At 42.8% G+C, this 23,381-nt stretch overlaps 1 protein-coding gene across 2 annotated transcripts in view; it reads right to left on the bottom strand.

The window, feature by feature from the left end:
- Positions 1–23,381, bottom strand: part of EFCAB6 (EF-hand calcium binding domain 6) — a 105,801-nt gene that overhangs the window by 56,196 nt on the left and 26,224 nt on the right. For both annotated transcript variants that reach the window (XM_081191530.1, XM_081191529.1), the window contains exons 8-14: positions 17,230–17,354; positions 14,424–14,572; positions 11,098–11,208; positions 9,306–9,417; positions 2,506–2,676; positions 720–791; positions 439–599 (exon numbers count right to left, since the gene is read on the bottom strand). In XM_081191530.1, the coding sequence (XP_081047656.1) occupies positions 439–599; positions 720–791; positions 2,506–2,676; positions 9,306–9,417; positions 11,098–11,208; positions 14,424–14,572; positions 17,230–17,354 (901 nt within the window). The remainder of the gene's footprint in view (positions 1–438; positions 600–719; positions 792–2,505; positions 2,677–9,305; positions 9,418–11,097; positions 11,209–14,423; positions 14,573–17,229; positions 17,355–23,381) is intronic.

Here is a 23,381-nt window from a genome sequence, read left to right on the forward strand (position 1 = left end):
TCAGCCAAATTGCTAAGAAGGTCAGAATGCAAACTCAAGCAAGGTGGTGGGGACTGTGTGGTATGGCTACCTGCAGAAAAAGTGTCACCTTGAAGTCTCCTTCAATGGCTTGGATAGGGGACGGCCTTTGCTCAGACTGACATTAAGCTTCCCCTGGCCAGAGGCTCATCTTGTCGTGTTTTCTGCAACTGACTACATTGGGAAAATCAACAAACACCTAATTTTAGTCTTGGATGAGATTTGTCCCTTCCAAACAGGGCTTTACTGAGTCCTGTGGGAAAGCTTTGTGCATGAGTGCTGCACCTATGCTCAGGCTAGAAAAAGCTCTGGTTTTTCAAGTGTGTGCATGACATCGAGAAGCCAAGAAATTCAACTGCCTATGAAGGAGTTTCAGAGCTAAGATTAAAATGGAAAATGGAAAGCAAACCAACAACTTACGCGATAAAATGGTCGTCAGTTAACGAGGGACAGTAGAGGAGAAGGACTTTTCGGAAATTATTTCTGCTGATAATGCCGTTATTTCGAGGATCGAATGCCTGCAAAGCTTTGCTGAATTCATTCCAGTACCCTTTGATCTGCTCAGTTAGGACATCTTCTGCCTAATATGCAACCATTTTGATGAGGAAATTCAAATATTTACAAACGGTTGAATAGATAATTATGCACTTAAGTACTTGGAAAATCTTGATTTACTGTCCAAAAAACTTTGTGCTACTTACAATGTGCCACGCTTCAAGGACAGAAGTTGGCTTTTTTGCCTTCTTTGACCCATTAATCATTTTTGAATCTGTCTAATTGGGTAAAAAAGGACTTGAATTACAACCTTTCCACCATACTATTTCCTAAATGCAGCACAAGAGCAAAGGCAACAGATTTTTGTGTTTGAAAATTAAGTATAAAGTAATACATTTTGTAATATACTAGGAAAAAGAAAAGACCACGGGGATACAATAAATGAATGAAATAATGCCATGATTCTATGATTGGCCTCTGGTGCCCCCTCCCACCTGCTGTGCTCACACAGAAAATGTGGATAATGGGAGCCTGAGTTTCCATGAAGTACTCAGGAATATGTGCCAGGGAGCCCTCACTGGTTGTAACTCCCTATGCAGCTGCACAGCCACTTGCTGTTTTGGGATGTGCACGCATAACTGTGTGGCAGATAACTGGCCCAGAAAGTGTGCAGAGACTCTCAGCCAAACCAGCATTCAGCTCAAGAACTGAAGAAAGGCTCCCAGGCAAATGTATCGAATCAGGAGTGCCAGCTTGGCCCCATGACCGTGAATGCCATGCAGAATGCATTGCCCTGGCACTGCAATTTGTGGGTGCCCGGCCCCTTCATGGGGAATTTTGAGGGCGCCCAGGAAGCTGGCAACTATGAACCAGATTGCATCCTTTAAAAACAGTTACTGAAACAAAGGGAAGGAATTCGACACCATACTACTATGATTTTTCAGTCAGTACAAGCCTTTCTTCTTGACAGACGGAGCTATCCTCCTTCTCCTGATCTTGTACGCTGTCCCAACCCTTTAGAAGAAATTTCGGGGAAGTGGGTGGGGAGGAGAAGGGTTTTTCCTACTGCTGGGCTTAGAATGGCTCAGTCAGCAGCAGCCCCACTCCTGCATGGAGTCTGGATCTGGAATACTTCTTTATGCTGGCTTGCTTTACACCAGCTTCTTGAGTATAGGATTGCTCTGTCTAAAGCACAATACTTAAGAGTTTATAAGATGTGCTTCAGGGCATTAGAAGTGAAAACTACAGTGCTGATTTGAGTCTGAAAGCATTGGGGAGCCAGTGCAGAACCTGGAGCAAAGGTACCTCATGTTGTTGGAAGCCTTCTTCAGGAGATGGGCTCCATGCCACACTTCCATTCTCCAGGAGCAGCTATTTTAAGGGGCGGGGGGAGAGGTGCAGCTGCCTCCTTGGTTTAGGAAGTGCTGGAGCAAAGCATTTGCAAGGTGGGGTATGCAAACTGAGAATTGTCTCACGCTGCATCTGATCTTCTTAAATGTTCTTGCAAAAGAAATGGTGGTGCTTTGGTGCACTGATTCCTCTGCCAGACTTAGGCAAATGACTGTCTCTGCTGTTCCCTTGCTCCTTGGCCACCACCAAGGGGCAAGGTGAAAATCTGCCATGTGCTACAGCCTTTCATACGTTTATCCAGCTCTGGCTTCATGTGACTCAGTCTTAGAAGTGTTAAACAGTAGGAATATGTTAACTGCTTTAGAAGCAAATAACAATTCAGGAACAAGCTTTTGAAACAACTTTAACTTCCATTAAAACTAGATTTCTTTTTAATAATTTAGCTATATTCAAAGCACAAGATTATAATGAATCTTGTTTGAATCTCTCTCTCTCTTACTCTCATACACAGGTTCTAGTGATAATAAATGCCCAATCTGTAATTGCATTTGTAATGGCTTTTAGTCAAACACAATAAATAAATAAATAAATAAATAAATAAATAAATAAATAAATAATAAATAAATGATAAGAAATGCTTACTAGTGATTCCTTTTCTTCAAACAGATTTAAAAATTTATTGTAGCTGAGCTGCCCAGTGTGTTCTGGGTCAATGATCTTGGTTAGTTCTTGAAAATCATCATCACTTATTCGGAACATGATGCAATCCAAAATGCGACGGAGCTCATTTCTTGTAATTTTTCCATCCTGATTCTGGAAAAGTGCAGAATGTATAAAAGAGCATTTAGTCCTATTTTACTGGACAGTGACATTAACCTCTTTAATTCTCTGTACTATATTTAGGAGTTTTTTATTCTGGTTTAATTTTTGTTTTACTGTTGCTTTAAATGGATAGTTTTATGCTTCTGTCCACATTCAGAACTGATTGAAAAGTAACTAATCTCTAAATTAGTGACTATTCTACCTTTTGCTAGCCAATACCACTTGAAATATATATGCCTGAATGCCAATGTTGGTAGGCTGATTTTATTTTAAAAAATCACACTATTTCTTGCTCTTAATATTCTTATCATTGCATTTTTCTCAAAGTGTGTAATGGGATCTTGCTAGGGCAATGTAGAAGACATTGTAGGGTATCATCTAACAGTATGACCCTAGACAAGTTACTCAAAAGCAAGTCCCAATGGGCCAATGAAAATATTTTTGATGAGCAAATCATGTAGTCATAGGCCACTCAAATAAGAAGACATAGAACAAGTACACTAAATGAATGCCATACACACTACACTACAGCTTACTATTGATAAATCTACAACACACTATAAATAAATGTGAAAATATGCTGAGAAATGAATGTTCAGCAACTGATACATAACATTGTTTGTCAAAATTGACCAACAGACAGGACTGAATCTGTGCCAGGGCTCAGTAGGGTGAGTCCCAGCATCTGTTTTCAATCCAAGGGCTGAATCCAGCATCTTTCTTCCTAAAAATTAAGCACCACCGACAGTTTAGAGGTGTTAATTTCATAAAAGTCTCTTGATGGAAATAAGGGTATATAACAATGCACAGGAAATCATGTACAAGGGTGGCGTGGGAACCATAAAATGCCTGTGTACTCATTTAGATACAATTCCCCTAATCACAACTTCCTCCTGTTTTTTTCCTCATCAGTGCTCAGCTTGGAAGACAAGCTGGCTGGCTGCAATAGGAAGATGGCAGGGCAGGGTTGGTGATACGGTAGCCAGGCAGGCTATGAAGCAATTTGATCATGGGCAGACTTCCTCCTTTATTTCATCTGAAAGCACAGGCAAGCTGCTGTTGCCAGTTCACCAGCACCCTGTGCTTAGCACAGTAGTATCCTGTTCTGCTGGGGCTTGGAGCCTGCAAGGGAAGTGCAAAGGACTATCAGGGGCCAAGCAGATCAGGACTATGGGCAGCTCCCACTGGGTCCTGGCAGCTGAATGAGAGAAGATGCTTTCTCAACCAGGGACCAGAGTCATCAGAGGGCTTAATAATCCTGGCATGGCCTTTGCTTCCTGTAGCTCTGACCTACTGTAAGAGCTGTGGCAACATTTAGCTTATTCTGCAGTTGCATGTTCCTGTGTGGTTGCGCATCTGGAGAGAATGCAGGCAAGTCGTCTTCCGATTCTGAGACAGGTGGGAGAATCACATCCTCAGGCTGGGACTGTGTAGGAGATGCTAAGGGTTCTCCCTCAAGTGGAGCATTTGTGTTTACACATCCTCTAGCTTGAAGGCCTTCTAGTGCAAACGGGGGACCCTGAGGCAGGGGGCCTACCATGGCGCATGTGTGGCCGAGAGGGAAATGTTGTGATGCAGCCAAGGGTGGAGAGAGCTGGAGACAAATGCTTTCAAGTCCTTTCGTGCTGCATCTGGGAAAGGAGGAAAATGAAATCCCCACCCACCTACCCTCTCTACAATGCTGCTTTGTAGGAATCAGGGAGGAAACTGATCTCATTGTCTCTGCCCAGTTGTGGCTCCAACACTACTCTCCCGGTGGCTATTTTCCCTCCCCTGCTCCATTGAGATGCTTGGAACAATGCTAGTACTTGATAAACCACTTCACGTTTGGTTTTTCTTTCCTACAGAGAGCCAAAGTGACTGTAATAATACAGCAAACAAATTTATTCATAGTTAAGTTTTAATATATTTATTTTCTAACCAATGGTTCTAAACCATTCCTGTGCTTTAAAACCATTTCCCACAGAGGCTGGTGTTACTGCATTAGTTCTGGAGATGAAGCCTATGCAGGAGGAAAAGAGTTATGCTGTTAGAGAAGTGATGTGTGGAAATATCCACCATCTCATGAGCAGGTGAGGAATGGAAGGGCTATTTCACTCAGCCCATCAAGCCGTGTTTCTCAGCCTCGTTCCAGACTCTAAGCTATAAAAGAGACTATCCACCTCTACCTGTGGCAGCCTTGGGGGAAATGCTGCGCTTCCTTGTGAAAGCCAGCTGCCGATGTTTTAGTCCCAAAGGGGCCGTGTCCCAGTTTACGCTTTGGGAGTAGCAACGAAAAGGAGGAGGGGTGTAGCTTTGCATGCAAAAGGTCCTATTTGCAAACCCTTCTGTCTCCAGGGAGGGTTGGGTAAGGACTCCCTTTCTGAAACTTTGGAGAGCCATTGCCAGTTAGGGTAGACAGTACTCAGCTGGGTGGACAATAGCTGCACTCAACAGGAAACCAGCTTTTAGGTAAGAACTGAGCCATTTGTTTGGACAACTCAGCTTTGCTTGGCAGGGCACACCAAACCAGTATTGTTTCCGAAATCTCAAACTGCACTTTTCTGGTACTGTGTTCAAAGTCCCAATTAATACAAAGTCACAGACTCTGAATGTTTGAAGTAAGTGTCTGGGCTTTGCCAAAATCTGACTATTAGGATGCTCGTCAGCAACCATTTATGCTAGAGTGAATCTAGCACAGGCATAGGCAAACGTGGCCCTCCAGATGTTTTGGGACTACAACTCCCATCATCCCTAGCTAACAGGACCAATGGTCAGGGATGATGGGAATTGTAGTCTCAAAACATCTGGAGGGCCGAGTTTGCCTATGCCTGATTTGGCAGGTATGAGGTTGATCTCTGACACTAATGCGGCTGCAGCAGCCAATCGTTTCCTCTGAACTTCTACACTTGCCTAGAAATCAAAAAGATGTACTGGCTAGATCACTTCCTGAGAAATATAATATAGCCTTACAGACTTCACCTTTGAACTATAACACCTGAACCGGAAAGTGGTTCACACTAGCCAGAGACAGCTTTCCCACTGAGACACACATATGCACAGGACTGCCTTAAGAGGGGGTCACTAGGTGTGTGGACAGAGAGTGTTCATGCTGTCAACATTTACGCGAACTGACGCCTCCACCTTGGGGCTGTTTGCATCTCTGCTGCAATCTGCAGTGCAGACTATCTCTGTGTGAAGGGCCACCAGCTAGCATGAGCAAACCCTAAATTTTCTGCAGCCAACATTTTCTTTTATCTCAAATATCTCTTGTCTCCAAATAATTTTCTTCATTAAAGCCTTTAGCTCTCTGCAATTTCAGTGGGATTTTAATCTCTTGCTTGAATGAGGGGCTTAATCTACTATGCGCTCCCATTATCCACTGTGGTATGTGAAACTGCGAGTTCTACTTTGTAAATTGTTAGGAGAATTCTTTCTTTTGTGAGGGATTTAGTGCACAATTGATGTCGCCAGAGCTGGTGCAAAAAGAGACAGAAATTGCTATGTAAGTCAAGAATTGTAATCTAGCGTTTATATACAAATCTGTAATAAACATGCCACAAGGAATTCTGAAGATATGCCTACCGCTCATTTAGTTGCTGCCATCCAGACTATGAAAGATTTAATTTGCTCTCCAGTTTATAATTTGCTTAGCAAATCCAAAGCTATCACTCACACAATTTTTAAGATACAAAGTTGTATCTAGCAGCCTCTGTTTTTGTGCTACCTCCTCCTTAAAGACCACATGCGTTTCCCCTCAAATTGCACTGGCCAGACTTGGCATGACATGCTTTATGAAATGCCGTACCAATCACCGGATGTGTGGTTTAAAATGTAACCTTGCAATCCTGCTTCCAGTTACACCTTACACAAAAGCCCCTTGAACTCTATTTGGGTGCCTATCCTAATTCAGAGTAAGGACACAGTTTCCTAGAGAGTTATCTCTGGGTTATCCTCGCCAATCGGGAATCACATGGTGAATATGTTAATGGGGAAATGCTGCCAGGTGTGTCTGTGTGTGGACAGTACTGTCTCCAAGCTTTCAGCTTAGTTCTCCTTTCTCTAACACAAACTTTCAAATGCTTCAGATTTCAAACACACTGATCTACCTAAGTCAGATCAAAACAAATCTGTGGGATAAACTATGTTTACTCAACGAACAGGAAGTTGGGGAAATGATAGAGGATAATGGAGAGCAAGTCGAATCTTGTATTGGAACTGTCCCCGGATATTTCAAACAGGGCTGGGTAAAATTCACACAGAAACCCCTTTGTGAGACCATTCCTCTCCCATGAAGGGAGGCGGAGGGGGGGGAGACTTTTGTGGGGAGCTGCAACACTTCTAAGGTAGCAGGTGGCACTAATATTTTGACAAGGTGTCCAAGGATTTACTCCCCCCCCCTTTTAACACTCTCTTTAACAAAAGCAGAATCACTTCGGATACCGAATACAGGCTGGGCTATATTCTGCGTCCTGGGTGGGGTGCCCTTTTAAATGTGGACCAGTGTGGCCCTGGGAAGGAAGCGGCAGCCATTCCCCTGCCCCCCTCCCCAGAATGTATCTGGGAATAGTAAGCCAAGTTTTTAAAAAAAGCAAAAACAGCACAAATCCTCAGTCAACTTGTTGAAATATAAGTAACCACGACCCCCCGACACACTTTCATATCCCTACCTGAAAGTTTTTCACCTGATCCCAAAGATTTACACAACCGTTCAGGTTTTCAACCTATCCCAAAAGCACTGAAAAGTGCCCCCTGTGAATTTTCAGCTTGACTTTTAAAAAAGTAAGTCTGAAGCTAGACTGGTGACGGCCACTGAGACCACATAACACTGGTCTTGAAAGACCTACGTTGGCTCCCAGTACGTTTCTGAGCACAATTCAAAGTGTTGGTGCTGACCTTTAAAGCCCTAAACGGTCTCGGTCCAGTATACCTGAAGGAGCGTCTCCACCCCCATCGTTCTGCCCGGACACTGAGATCCAGCGCCGAGGGCCTTCTGGAGGTTCCCTCATTGCGAGAAGTGAGGTTACAGGGAACCAGGCAGAGGGCCTTCTTGGTAGTGGTGCCCTCCCTGTGGAACGCCCTCCCACCAGATGTCAAAGAGAACAACAACTACCTGACATTTAGAAAACATCTGAAGGCAGCCCTGTTCAGGTAAGTTTTTAATGTGTTGACATTTTGATGTATTTTTAATCTTTGTTGGAAGCCGCCCAAAGTGGCAGGGGAAACCCAGCCAGATGGGTGGGGTACAAATAATAAATTATTATTATTATTATTATTCACAGACATGTAAAGAAAATTACACCAGCTCCTCAAAAATCTGTTTCTAACTTCCAGTGATCTGGCTGATCACTACATTATAGAATGGACTCTCTGTCTGGGGAGGGTGAGGAGTCTCCTTCCTTGGACCTTTTTAAGCCGAGGTTGGATGGCCATGTATGATCTAGTTGAGATTCCCGCATTACAGGGGGTTGGACTAGATGACCCTTCGGTCCCTTCCAACGCCACAATTCTATGACTCTGTGATTCTATGATTAAGTTCTATGTAATGAAAATTATTTAACAAAAATCAGACAACTTTAAATGTAGCATATGAGACCGCCTGTGCTTTGGTTCTTGCTGTTTCACAGTATGAGGACCCCTCTCAGTCTAGGCTTATTAGTAAAAGGTAAAGGTAAAGGTACCCCTGCCCGTACGGGCCAGTCTTGACAGACTCTAGGGTTGTGCGCTCATCTCACTCTAGAGGCCGTGGGCCAGCGCTGTCCGCAGACACTTCCGGGTTACGTGGCCAGCGTGACAAGCTGCATCTGGTGAGCCAGCGCAGCACACGGAACGCCGTTTACCTTCCCGCTGGTAAGCGGTACCTATTTATCTACTTGCACCTGGGGGTGCTTTCGAACTGCTAGGTTGGCAGGCGCTGGGACCGAACGACGGGAGCGCACCCCGCTGCGGGGATTTGAACCGCCGGCCATGCGATCGGCAAGTCCTAGGCGCTGAGGTTTTACCCACAGCGCCACCCGCGTCCCTTAGTAGTTATATAATTTATTTATACCCCACCTTACTTCCTGAAAGGGACTCAAAGTGGCTTACAGGTGAAATAAAAATAGCTAAATACACAGGGCAGGGGGGATTATTAAAAAACAATTAAACATTAATAAACAGATACAGCTAGAGATGTGAATGGTATATTAAAACTATACAGATAATCACAATGAAAACAGCACATCCAGCCCTTTCATTACAAGCCCTCCGTCCCCAAAAGCCTGTTGGAACAAGGAGGTCTTCACCAGCTGGCAGAGGACAAGGAGGGAGCCAGTCTGGCTTCTCCAGGGAGGGTCTTCCAGAGTTTGGGTCCCCGCCATGTGTGCCTATGAGGGAGGCAGGGCCTCTCCTGAAGGTCTCAGAACCTGGATAGGTTCATATGAGGGGAAATGATCTTTCAGATAGCTTGGGCCTAAGCCTAGGGTCTCCCAGAATTTCTATGGGCCTACTGCTGCATGGGTTATTATTACACATAATAATGCATCACTGTGGGGCAAAGCTGGTGAAGCTAAAATCTGGAGATGAAAATTAAAGATATATGAAGGGCCTCCCAGGGGGAAGCAAAGAAAAGGTAGGTAGCATTCACAAGCAACTGCTCTCACTCTGTCCAGCATAAGGAAGGCCTTCTTCAGAGATAAATAAGCATCTTGAATATGTCCATGCAGCTTTAAGAGAATACGGTCACTCGATACATCTTGGTCCAACTTTCTTATTCTGTAAGAAGAAGACAGCGACTTGAATTCACTCCTCAAAAGGAGAACAAAGGAGGCATGTTAGGTGTTGAGACGATGTCTTAGGTAGCCATGTATCTTAAAGCTCTGCTTTGAACTTCTAACTTGGGACTACAATTCCCATCATCCCTGACCACTAGTCCTGTTAGCTAGGGATGATGGGAATTGTAGTCCAGAAACAGCTGGCAGGCCAAGGTCGGCCATCACTGTAACCAATATCTTGATCTATATCTAGACAGTGCAGTGAAATAATGTTTTCAGGTTCAATTGAGCCAGGAGTCCAAGTGCTGTGTCTGAGAGTGGGAGCCAGGACAGGGCTGTGTGAAGACATTCTTGTCTGTCCTGAATTGTCCAACACTCAGCTTTGTTGGGAGTCCACAAATTCTAGTGTTATGAAAGAGTGAGGAAAAAACTTTTCTCTATTGGTTCTCTCCATACAGATCAGAATTTTATACACTTTTATCATGTTGCTTCTTATCTGCCTTTTTTCTACACTAAAACCCCCAAATGCTGCAACCTCCCCCCCCCCCACGGGGCAGTTTCTCTATCCCCTGGATCATTTGGGTTGACCTTTTCTGAAGCTTTGCCAGCCCTACTACATCCTTTTTGAGGTGACAGGATTCCCAAATGTGGTCACATGATAGGTCTGTCTAACCATGAATAAGTTTTATTTTTACTTCTTTATTGGCTTGTTACTTTTGATTTTGTTCTCTACGTCTTATGCATTAAGTCTAGATCATTATATAATACTGAATTTATCCTAAGTATAGTGAATTGTTTTTGTTCCCTTGTTCAAATGTAATGTATGTTCTGTATGTATGTATGGTTTATATAACAAGCTATTTTTCAAATGTTATGTATTTTTATCGTAAGCTTATAGCTTGCTGTGGACTACTTTGGTCACAGCTGTGGAAAAAATGTCATATAAATAACTAAAGATATTTAATGTCTACAATAAGCTTATGCAATTGCATGAAAACTAAGAACAGGGTCTCCAAAACACAGCCTCCGGGTGACAACCATATACTGCAAAGCAGTGGTTTTCAAACTGTGTGAGGTTCTTGAGAAGCTTACTAGGGGTTCCTCAATGAAAGACCAGTAATGGTGGGCACATTCCCCTTTAACATGACTATGATGGCTGGGGCTGATGAAAGTTAGTGTCCAAAACATCTTGGGGGTGGGCACAACATTGGAGAAGGTTCCTGTAGGACAACTTGACTAGGATCAACCTTTGCTGATATTTCCCTGCAATAGGCAGATGCAGGAGAGCGTTGAGTGTTTTCCAGATCACACTACCAGTTCACACAAAGTATGAGAGGACCCACAATCCTAAACAGGCACGGGGATTCCATAAAAACATGGGGGTAAGCAAGCCAGTAATAGTAGACAGTCTTAAAACCACTGCAGCAAATTATTTGAGGAACAAGGTTCCACATTATTTCTTGGACTTCTTGAGACATGGGTAAACACCTCCTATGAAGTTTTAAGTGTTATGTATGTCTAAAATATTTAATGGAATGAACACAAGTATCACATAGTTATGCTTGTGATGGAGCCAGGATTTGCTGTGTCCTATTTTCAAGTGTATCGTCCACAGCAAACACAAGGTTGGTACCCCAGCAGAACCGTGGGTGAAGAGCAACAAATGGAACCCCTCTCTTACCTGTGGTGTTTCCTCGTAGGAGCTGCCAGGCTTGTATCAAATGTCATGGGGTCTTGAAACCTGTCTAGAAATTTCTCCCATGCCATATTTTTGGAAATTTTTATTCCAAACCTGGTAAATTTTTAAAAAATGCACGCATGTTTAAAAATTGTATTATATCAATATGATTACATGAAAATTATCAAAACTGAGTTATGAATCTGGACAGAATCTGTTATCTGAGTCTACATTGTCCTATGTGTTGGTGGGGCCCTGAGACAGTAGAATAGGTTTTACTACTTCACTGTGAAAACAACAACTACTCTTAGCTGGCATATTGCATGCTGCCTTAGCTGAAAACCACTGTGTTCAAGGCATTGGTCAGCAAGATGAAGTTCTGTCTTGTTTGATCCATGGTGGCAACTTCACTGACAATGCAGTTATTATCAACAAACATATGCATGTGAACTTTTGACAGCTGAACAAGGTTATCTTGTTTTAGCAAGGGCTACAGTTGCTATACCACTCTATGCTGACGAATAGCTCTTCTTTGCATGAATGGCACCTTGGCATCCAAAATATAAGCTGAATCTAACAGCAACTCAAGCTATGAAACTGTTCTTTAAGGAGCAAAGAGCAACACAGTGATATCTCCAAAACTGTCAACTAACAGTAGCTTCAGCTACATGGAATAAGTTTCCATTTATTAGTTCATCATCTCTAATCTTCTGATTCTGATGTAAAACATCACAGACAACTTCACCCAGTAGTTTCACGTAGGCGTTGAATAGCACAGAAGACAAAATTGAACCCTTTGGAATACCATGGTACCAAAATCAAGTACCCCAGGACCACCTTCCCACTACACTAGGGAGCAACGGGATTACAAATAGGGCAAATAGGGTGCCTCCTTATTTTCATCCTTAGGGGACGCGGGTGGCACTGTGGGTTAAACGACTGTGCCGCTTGGGCTTGCCTATCAAAAGGTTGGCGGTTCGAATCCCCGTGACGGGGTGAGCTCACGTTGTTTGGTCCCAGCTCCTGCCCACCTTAGCAGTTTGAAAGCACGTCAAAGTGCAAGTAGATAAATAGGTACCGCTCCGGCAGGAAGGTAAACGGTATTTCCGTGCGCTGCTCTGGTTTCGCCAGAAGCGGCTTGGTCATGCTGGCCACATGACCCAGAAAAACTGTCTGCGGAAGTGGACAAACACCGGCTCCCTCGGCCTGTAAAGCGATATGAGCGCCGCAACCCCAGAGTCATTCGCAACTGGACTTAATTGTCAGGGGTCCCTTTACCTTTATTTCCATCCCAGGCAGGCAATCTAGAAGATACCATGTTTGAGATCCAGGAGAACCAACAGCATTGTACTACCCCATCACTCACCCTTCTCACGTCCAACAAGGCAACCAAGCAGTAGGTTGAAATGGGGTTAGAGAATTTGTTCCGTCACCTGGGGTCAGAAATTGTGCAGCCACTCAAGCACCTTGCCCCCCAAAGTCCTCAATCGCTCAAGAGTTGTTATAGTTATTTGGTCCAAAACATATTTTAAAGTGCAGATTCAGAACTATGGTGGCTGGGACCACTCGCTCTAACAGAGAGGACCAATAAGCTCAGGATACTCTGAGACTACCTCTACCAGCTCAAGTTAAAAGACATTTGGGCAGCTTTGGTGGATAGTACACCAACAGAATCCCTGTATTTTATGCAAACCTGCCACCAGGGATGAAACACTCTAGGCCTGAGAGCTGTGAGGGTCTGGTGACAAACATATACTTATGGCTAAACGAATGGCAATCAACTTTAGGTGGATGTGGCTGTGAACCGCAAAAAAGTTTTATTTGCTGTAGTGTTTGCTCTCTTTTCCGTGGTTATTTCATTTCAGAAATCAAGGGTAAGAAGACCTCAGTGGCAAAATTAAGGAGAGGCAATGGGCAAGGGAGATCTTTACATGGTAATCAAAACCATTCTAAGAAATATTCTCCAGCAGAACATGAGCTGATCATATACAATTCAAGATTTTATACCATTAAAATGTCCAAAAAAGAGACATCCATAAAACCTTCATGCATAAATATTACATTCATGTAATAAATATTACAAATGTTTTCCTACCACCTTATGTAAAACAGGAGAAATATTTAAAAGCAGGGTCCCAATATGTTGAGCACCCTCAGAGCAGAGGGCAAAATTCATTATAAATCTTTTCAACAGGATTAACTTTTATTCTTGAAAAAGCCAGAGGATGGTCTTTGTCAGTGAATTCACAGCTTTGGAATTGCATTATCTGAGCAATATCACCTGAAATATCAGTTGCAGACTAGGACACCTCTGTTTATAGCATCATTAAAATGGCACGGTGTTTTCCCATGCTTAGAAGGAGAAAAGGTTCCCCCTGGAAAACTGTAAGCAGAGATTGTCACAATTATGTGGGTGCATTTAAGGGCAAAAAAATTGAAGTGACAGAACAGTAGCAGCAATATCTTCAGCAAAGAAGTAATTGATCCTCACTACAGTTGGTAGTGAATTACTCCAAGTCATTTATGATTTATTTGGTGAATGTGCAATGTAATAAGGTCATGGCAGATTCAGACTCTCCCTCAGCACACACTCGTATGAAATGTTTATTAGCAGTGAGGCATTTAAACTTCAAAGGAGCACATCATGAATTGTGAACTGATTTTCACAGCTCATTCTGTTCTTCTACTTCACAGAATTCAATTTCACTAGAATTCCATCCAAATGGACACATTCTGTCTTACTATTTTATTTCATTTGTTTCATGTTTGTATTTCCAAATAGCAGTGATATATTATTTTTACACACACACACAAATGTATATGTAAAGACTTATAGCCTCAGTGAAGCCCTCAAAATGGCTTATAAGATAAACCCCTCCTAGTGGTGCAGCAGTAAAACTGCTAACACATTTGCAAAGCTAAGAAGGGTTTCAAATTGGATTGGGGACGGCTTGTTGAGATCCCTGCATTTCAGGGGGTTGGACTAGATGACCCTTGGGGTCCCTTCCAACTGTACAATTCTGAGATGCTATGAAAATCCCATTCATGGCCTCCATTCTGGTTCATCAAGCTCCTTTCTTCAGTAATGTCAAAATGCCATAAATAACTGGATGGAGTTAACTAATTAGGAGCATTTACTGCTCTACTGATGTGGCAGGGATAGCTAACCATGGAAGGTCCTGCAGATTGGACCTCAGGTTCTACAAAGCAAAATCTATAAAATACATTACCAGATCAAACAAGCAGCATTATGAAAACAACATGTCAAAAGGATGAAATAGGGTTGTGTTGGTAGAATATAGCCAAAGGAAAAACAGCATAACACTTACCTGTTCATTAGCTCTTGAAAAACATCACTTTGTATTGGAAATATAAAGGTACTAAGGACTGATTTTAAATATTCCAGAGTAACAAATCCACTCCGTCCAACATCAAATGCTCTGAAGGCTTTTACAATGTCCTCATAGACTACACGCAGCTGTAAAGAATACAATTTATAGTGTTTCCCTCCTAAGGTGTTTTTTTTTTTTTTTTTTTTTTTTTAGGCAGCAGTAGTTTACAAGACTCACAACCTCCCCTCTCCTGGGAAGCTTGTCCTGCAGGTTCCGATCATCAAATGTTTCATTGAGAACCTCACTGACCGCAGTCTTCTTCCACACATAGGTTCAAGTGGCAAGGCAGCTGAGCTCCAGAAGTGGAAAAATCTTCTCTTGTAACAATTTATTCAGTGTTCATGAAGCAAATCACATAGACAACCAGCCAGCTGGAGCTATCAGTGCCACAATTGGGATTATTAAAACACGCCATTGGAATTAGAAAATGATTGGAAAGTGTTGGCGTACGCAGTGATCAGGACAGCATATTGTACAAATACTTGAGACCATTATGGGTGAATGAGCACACAGAAATTGTAAGAAATGGCAAAGATTTTCTGAACATATATTTGTTCCCTTCTAAGGCTTTTGCTGTCAGGGAAGAGCCAGTGTTCAGACCCTTCAACCTATACCTGAAGGGTGCTTTATACACAAAGCCCTATTCCCATCCAGATGAAAAAGCCCTGCTGACTGTATTCATGCCACACCTCAGATGGTGGCACAAACTTGTTGAAGGAGCAGTGGTGTTGATCCGAGTGCATGGGGAGAAACGTATGGGAGGAGCTGGACCTCAGGACTCCCAGGTATCCGTATCAACAACTTGTATGGGCTAGGGGGGAGGTTCAAAAAGTATCTACGTGGTGCTTAGAGAATAACTTGCACCTAAATATTAGTAAGACAAAGGAGATGGTGTTGGACTTCTGGAGGAAGAGAGGGGAACCTGCCCCACTGCATATCGGGGGGGCTGTGTGGAGAGAGTCTCCTCCTTTAAATTCCTGGGAGTTTACCTTAGTGAGGACCTCACTTGGAAAATCAACATAACTCAGGTGGTCAGAAAGGCCCAATAGAGACTCCATTTCCTCAGGGTCTTGCGAAAGAATAATGTTAAACAACAACTGATGAACTTTTACCGGCCCACAATAGAAAGTGTCCTCTCATATTGCATCACAGTGTGGTATGCTGGCCTGACAGCCACAGACAGAAAGTCTCTACGGAGGGTGGTGAATACATCACATGATATCATGGGCTGTCCCTTGAGTCCGCTAGATGACGTCGAAAGGGATCGTTGCCTTAGGAGAGCAAGAAAAATTCTCAGGGATGACTCACACCCCAGCCATCACCTCTTTAATCTTCTACCCTCGGGCAGGAGATATAGAAGTATAATCAGCCGTACCAACAGGCTAAAAAAATAGCTTCTGTCCGTGAGCTATTAGGCTGTTGAACGATAAATAACATAGCAAAATTGACTTGTGAGGTGGTGTGTTGTTCGATAAGAGATTGAGTGTATTTTTTGGGGGGTGCTCATTTAATTTCATTGTACCCAGGTTGTACAATGACAATAAAGTTGTTGTTGTTGTTGTTGTTACTAATACTATTATTAGATAGGCCAGTATTAGATTAAGAAAAACACCTCCTTATTCAAGGCAGTGGCGTAGCGTGGGTTGTCAGCACCCGGGGCAAGGCAAGTAATTTGCGCCCCCAACCCGTGGATTTGCGCCCCCTAACCCTAACCCCCAGATGTTGCACCCGGTGCGGCTGGCCCCCCCTGCACCCCCCACGCTACGCCACTGATTCAAGGAGAACGAGCTAAAGTTGAAGTGTTGCAAATGATTAGGAAGGCTCGGAGTGAAGATGCATTGTGTCCACGTGGCTATAACCCTGGATACAAGAGTGTTGCATCACAACATGGGTGGCGCTTGTTACAAATATTACCATGACCTGACACCCTGATCAGTTGGGAAAACCTCCTCCCCGCCCATGCATAGGACTTGAGAGCTACATTTCCTTGAAGGCCCTTTCTCCCCAGAAAATGCTCTGCTCATTTCCTTTCCTTCCCCCCATTTTGCCTAATGCTGGTACTCAAGGCAAAACTTTGCAACGCTGAGAATCTATTGCCCTTTAATGGCATCAAAATCTCCTGTTCCTGCCTGACGATAGGGCCAGGTCTAGCACTAACTAAATGAGCCCTATATAAGACTGCAGTGGCCCTGTGTGTCCTGCCCCCACAACACTTCTGAACCTTCACTTGCTACTTGCCTTCTTATCCTCCCTGCTTCCCCTGTTTCCAAGTATTCTGATGATTTCCTAGATATTTAGTAGGGGGGCCCTGATTGCCAGCATGGGAAAGGGGCTTGTTAAAAGAAAAAAGGAGTGAAAATCCATGTATCACTGACCAAAGCTGCAATGGTACAGTGGTACCTCAGGTTAAGTACTTAATTCGTTCCGGAGGTCCGTACTTAACCTGAAACTGTTCTTAACCTGAAGCACCACTTTAGCTAATGGGGCCTCCCGCTGCCGCCGTGCTGCCGGAGCCCAATTTCTGTTCTTATCCTGAAGCAAAGTTCTTAACCTGAAGCACTATTTCTAGGTTAGCAGAGTCTGTAACCTGAAGCATATGTAACCTGAAGCATATGTAACCCGAGGTACCACTGTACTGAACTGATGGAGGATTTCCCAACACCAACATGCCAGTAATTTGCCTTCACCTGCTGACCTGTGTAAAAACAAACAAACACTTCCTTGCATTTTTCACCAGACTCACCTTTTCCCTAAACCTCTTTGCAGTGTCATCTAGATGGATTTTTGTCAAATTATATCCAGCCGTATTTGCCAAGGGTAGTTTTGATGTGCTTTCCTTTTTTTCAGGCGGCTCATTCTGGTTCTGCACTGTTAAGGAAAACTATAGTTTAGCAAAACTGCTACTAGCATTCTTTTAACATTACACCACTTAGCATTTATATACTGATTTTGACTGTTCAAAGCATTTGGCATACATCGCCCCAGTAGTAATGCTGGCCAGCATAACTATCTCATATTGCTGATGTGGGGCATACAATCATTTCACTTCATGATGCAATGATGTACAAACCAGTGTTAGCTGCTGTGTCCACATTTTTGTATGAGAGCCAGAGGCTAAGAGTGCTCGGCCACTATTTCAAAAGGCCAAAAGTCCAGCACAAATGTTGTGGGGGAGTTGTATATCATTGACCAAAGAGGCTCAAAACTGCCTCCCTTCTTTTGCATTGTGGACAGTTGAGGGGTGACTTTGCAGGGAGGAGAATGAAACGCAACAAAATTCTTCAGAACAAATTTGTCCAGGAAAATTTGTTCTAGGAGTTTGCCCAGTTGAGTAAAGATAGGCAAGCATCTCAGGGTCAATTAAGAACTGATTCACCTACAAGCATGCTAATATGGGGTGGATTCAGATTGGTCCTGAATTTCCTAATGTTAAGCTTAGGCCTATTCCAAACTCCAGGTCTCCCACAGATGATTCCCGCTGGTAGCAGAATGACAAATTAGTAATGTCTGTTTCATCATTCATTCAGCATAAAGTGAGCTGGTTTCAATCCGCTGCTGTTCTGTTTCCAACCAAAACATTGCTCTCCACCCCGCTGTTTGCTATGGCAGTGTTCTATGTATTTGGGGGTCTTTGCTTTGCTGTGTTCTGTGCCCCCATGCTGCATTATGTTTACAAATGAACTGTCTTCCCCACATGCCCCTTTTCAAAGTTCAGTTCCAGGGGGGTAAAACCAACAAAGAACTTGGTGTCATCTTAAATGCAAAGTTACAAAGTACAATCTTCAAATCATATAATTATAGAGTCAGAAGGTAACATGAGGGTCATCTAGTCCAACCCCCTGCAGTGTGAGAATCTTTTGTCCAACACGAGACTCAAACCCACAACCCTGAGATTAAGTCTCATGCTCTCCCAACTGAGTTATCCCAGGTAGCTAATGGCCTGTCACAAATCCATCTATGGCTGCATACCTAACCATGTCTACTCAGAGTAAGTCACATTGCATGGTGTGAGGTGGTAGTGGAGGGGGGGTTAGGATTACAGCCATTTTCACTACCTATATTTTTGCAATTTAGCATGAATTTGTCACCCCATCAAATTCTGCTCAATCAGGCAATAGGAAAAGAGTCACAGCAGCTACTATGGAGAAATTATCTTAATGCTCTAGATCGAAGTATACCCTGTGGATGTCAGCTTAATCTATAACATAAAAGATTTTCCAAGTCTGATTTGATGTTGTGTGCATACAAAACGTAACATCTGTGCATGTATTTGCCCTGGAAGACAACACTTTCTTTTTTTTAAAAAAATAATAATAATATTTATTAAAAGTTTAAAAATTACAGAAAGAAGTAAAAAAAGAGAGAAAAAGTAAACAATACAAATCAATACATTATAGTACATATAAAAAACAAAACAAAAGACACAATACATCAAAACAAAAACAAAAGCAAAAACAATTAAAAACACATCCAATATTTCCATATCTTTATCTTTCATTAACTTGTTTCATCGACCTCTTCACACCTCCCTTTTTGTGTTCTAGTTATTAATTATTTCAGCAAATCCTTTCCATCTTTCACTGTTTTCTGTCATTTAATTATCTTAATTTATTTTAACCTTATCTTACCATTAAAACCCTAAAACTTATTTATACTTAACTCCTTATACCATTTCTACTAAAGCCGTGTAATTTCATTCCAACATTTTTCTAACACTCATTAATTTTGCAATATTTCTCTAAATAAATTTTTTTCCTAAACTCCCCCCCCCCCAATCTTCTTCCACCGTCTCTTCTCCCTGGTCTCGGATTCTGTCAGTCCTTTCTATCAATTCCATATGGTCCATCAACCTGGTGATCTCCTGTCCGAGGCTCTTAACTCTTTTCCATGTCCCTTCTGCAGATCTTCTATTCTTAATTTCCTTCCTTTGGCACTGAGGAGTAGATCTCGGGGAAACTCCAACCTAACAATGTCTTTATTCCTTCTCGACAGGTCAGCCCATTCTCCATAGTCAGAACTGTCCAAAAGATATTTCAGAGTGTGTTTCAGAGTCCCTCCAAAGCTAAGGGCCCCCACAACTCCAATCTCCCCCTGACCCAAATCCAGATCCCAAAAGCCAGAAGGGGATCTGTCCAACTTTCCTTCTCCAATCCAATCGGGACACCATCCCTCCAAGTCTGGCTTTCTCTAGATTCAATCGTAAAAGGCAACAGCTTATGTTCATCAAATTGCCTCTGTAAGGCCGGGGCTCTCTCCACTTGAATTATTTGAGGTTCAGCAACAACTTTCTCCTTCGTCTTCTCCACAGCTTGCCATGTCAAAACAGATTCCTGAATCAATTCCTGAGTAGTTTCTGTATAGGTATTCACTTTTTGTCCCAAATCAGTCATTTTTTGTCCCAAATTGTCAATTTTAATAATCATCACATCCGTCTTCTCATGAAGCTGTTCCAATAAAGCACTTGTCTTGCAAAATGCAATCACTAAGGCTTCTTCTGTCAACATTCTTGTCCAAGGTCAATCTCTGATTCTCACGGTCTTTAATCTCTGCAGCTGGAAAATTCCCCAGCTCCACTCCTGCAACAGTTTCAAAAGCTCCCTCTAGGGGAAACAACTTCTATTTGTATCCATCCTTTTAAGCACAGATCCAGCAATAAAGTTAGTTTCGATTTTCAGTTACTTTTTTGCTCCTTTTTAAGTGCAAAGGGAAACAATGGAAACAATATATTTCCCTTATTTAACTATCTGTCAACATACGTTTTATTCACAGTCAATGAACTTTCCCAAAAGTCGATCTTACTGGCAGCCCGTTCCCAGGTTCAAAACGGTGGTAATTTATCTTTCCTCACTCTCTCTCCTGCAGGCTTAGGCGATCTAAAAAATTTTCCCCCTCTTCTCCTGCTTCCAAGGGGGGTTTAGTAATTTTAACCGATGGAGATTTAATCCTTTACAAAAAGCTTTCCAGACTTTAGCTTGCAATGTCTTTGCTTCAATCTATTTACAAAAGAGGAAGGCGGACTTCCTGTTTGAAACCTTCCTGTTTCGGTGCCAAATTAAGATGTTTAGAGATCCAATTTTCCGTTCTACTCACGGGTAGTTGTTTAGAGTCAAATTGTCCACAGGAAAAAGTCAGCGCTCTCCGGCAACAGCAATGCGGCTTCACTCCGTGAAAGAAGCAGTTGATTCGAAGCACCGCACCACTCACCCCACGTCGCTCCGGATCCCCGAAACCAGGTTTCCCCGTGAGTAGGGGAGGCGCAAAAGGTGCCAGCCGAATCCCACGTCCACAGGCTTCTCCCGCCTGTGGTTTTAATGGGTCTCTGCCTCGCCGTGGCGGTCCAGACCCTGATTTCCACGGAGCGGATTCCTCCCGATCAGAGGAAATCCGCCATTGCCGGAGGCGCTAACCCGGAAGTCCTCGGAAGACAACGCTTTCTGCTTGCTGTTTTTAAAACTTTCAGTAAAGTTTATAATAAAAAGAAGAATGAAATTTTACTTTTAAAATGCATATTTACAGTGGTTGGAATTGAGCAGTCTAATCCAGATGGTTCACCCCCATTTGACAAAACAGTCTGGGACTTCTGTGGAGGAACACAGATAATATGCACAGGTAACAATAAAAATTACTTTTCTCCATGTGAAAATAATGAGTGATGCATTCCATTGGCATATAGGCTGCCTCTGACAGCAAACAATGCTTCAGAAATAGGAAAAGCAACAATTACTTTCTCACACCTTTGCTGTCCCCCAATCAACCAAAAACAAACACCTTCTGTTTTTCACAGTTATTCACTTTCCTGTCTGTTTACTTTCAATGTAAATGAAGCAGCTAACAGCCCATCAATTAGCCATCACCCCACAGGGTTCTAAATATCTATTAAGTCGCATGATAACATCAACCCAACGTGACATGTCAAGAAGTACATCATTAATTACATGTCATCTACTGGTTTGAAAACCCCACTGTGAACAAATGCAAACTAGTCACTTCAGGGACTTCCTTTTCTGAACACTGAGCAAACAGACGGACAGAGGGAATCTCTATATCTGCATTTACTTTGAGCAGAATTCTATGACATCCCTGCTCTGGAGGCCTCCACTTCAATCCGCCCCCAGGAAACACAAAAAGAACCAGAGATCTATTGTCAGAGTCCAAGGAGGTCAGACTTCCTAGCAGTTATGCTTCAAGTCCCAAAGAGGTGCTGCTTCTAGTCCAGGGTTTAGAGGTGAAGCATGGAGCCCGGGGCAGACACTCCTCAAGTCCCAAAGGCAAAGTTCTGGTCTCTAACTAGCACCCATGACGTGGATCAAAACAGAGAAACACTTTCTATTTTCATGCTATTTGCACAAAATTCCCTCCCTTAACGAACATGCCAGTTGTATTATGAAAATCAAACCTTAGAAAAAGAAATGAGTTTAGCCGTAGCAAAGACTATAAATGTTTTTCTTACTTTTCTATGAAAATCCAAAATACTGTGCAAGTGAAGAGAACAGAAGTAGCTAGAAGGCTCCCAGCAATTTATGCAAAGTAGTTTCACCTAATCTTCATACAAAATCTAGGCATACCCTGCAAGCAAACAGTACTATAAGGGGCAGGAGGAGAGGAGGGTCAGAGAAGCCTGCTCCTGATTTCTTCCCATGGAGAATACCAAGAGAAGGATAAAACTTCCATACTATGTTTTAAAATCCAGTTAAACTACATCATGAGTAGATGCTCTCTTTATTCAACCTTCTCTACACTGACCTTGATTTGTATTAGTAAAGACTACGGTTTAATTCCATAACCTTGCATGATGCCAAAAAAGATCAATGTTGCATTTCTCTCATAATATATTTGTGTATATTACAGCACTAGCATGGGAAAATGCTATTGCTGTCATCTATGTTCAAAACGTCAATGGAACTAATAAAATATTTAATACTGTTCTGAAGTTTAAGTAGCAGTTTGGAGGAGATCTCGGCTTCTAAAAACTGAAATGTTTTTCTTCCACAATTTTAGAGAATTGCGTGGAAGTTCCCCAAAGATACTTTTTAAAGGAAAAGAAAAATAAGAGAACTCCCCCCCCCCCCGTTACATTTCAGTATCACGATTCTCCATTAGTTTGGGGGCTGGCAAGACTGGAATATAGCATTAAATGCTACGGCCTCTAGAGAGTCTCTCACAAGGTATTCTGAGTGCTCAGCCACTTCAGTGGGAGTGAAATGAAAGTGCTCATTTCCTTGAGGATCTGGCCCATTTCTGCAAGCTACCTTAAATCTCATTCCCCTCAGCACCCGCTATTTCCTTCCAACTTAGTTCCCTGTGTATCTGTTTCCCTTTCTCCCCGGTAGAATATGTTTTGTAACAATCATTTTACAACTGTAGTTTTGAAAACTGAGGCTGCACGGTGCTTAATTCCTAAAAATGAGACATGGCAGAGTTCAAAGAAGCTAGGAGCACGGGCTGGCAGCTCTCTGGCTGAAATGTCACCTCAAAAAATGATGAGAAGAGGAAACCACACAGGTCAGTTTATGGCCAACACGTTTTGAGTCAAACATCCCTTCCAGAAGGGCAATCAGTATGGGTTTTTCTGTTATCAAGAGGAAATAGTGCCACAGTCACGAAGGTGGTTTTTAAACTACAGCGTATTATCAGCCTCCGTCCCTCTCACATCTCTCACATGCTCACAGCCAGCTTGTAGGGGCCAAGGGGCTTTGGCCCCCACAATAAAATATTTGTGGGGATGGGCCCCCACAAAGTTGATGGGCATTCCCATTCAAATGGTGTGCGCGCGCACTTTGTCATGTGATAAATCATGCAGGGCTGGGCTTGCATGGGCCCCAGAATATTATATTCAAATTGGCAGTCCTGTATGCTGTATAATACTTATAATAAAACTGGCCAGCACTGCAGGGT

This window comes from Podarcis bocagei (assembly GCF_964188305.1).
Source record: "Podarcis bocagei genome assembly, chromosome: 4".
NCBI classification, from domain to species: Eukaryota; Metazoa; Chordata; class Lepidosauria; order Squamata; family Lacertidae; genus Podarcis; species Podarcis bocagei.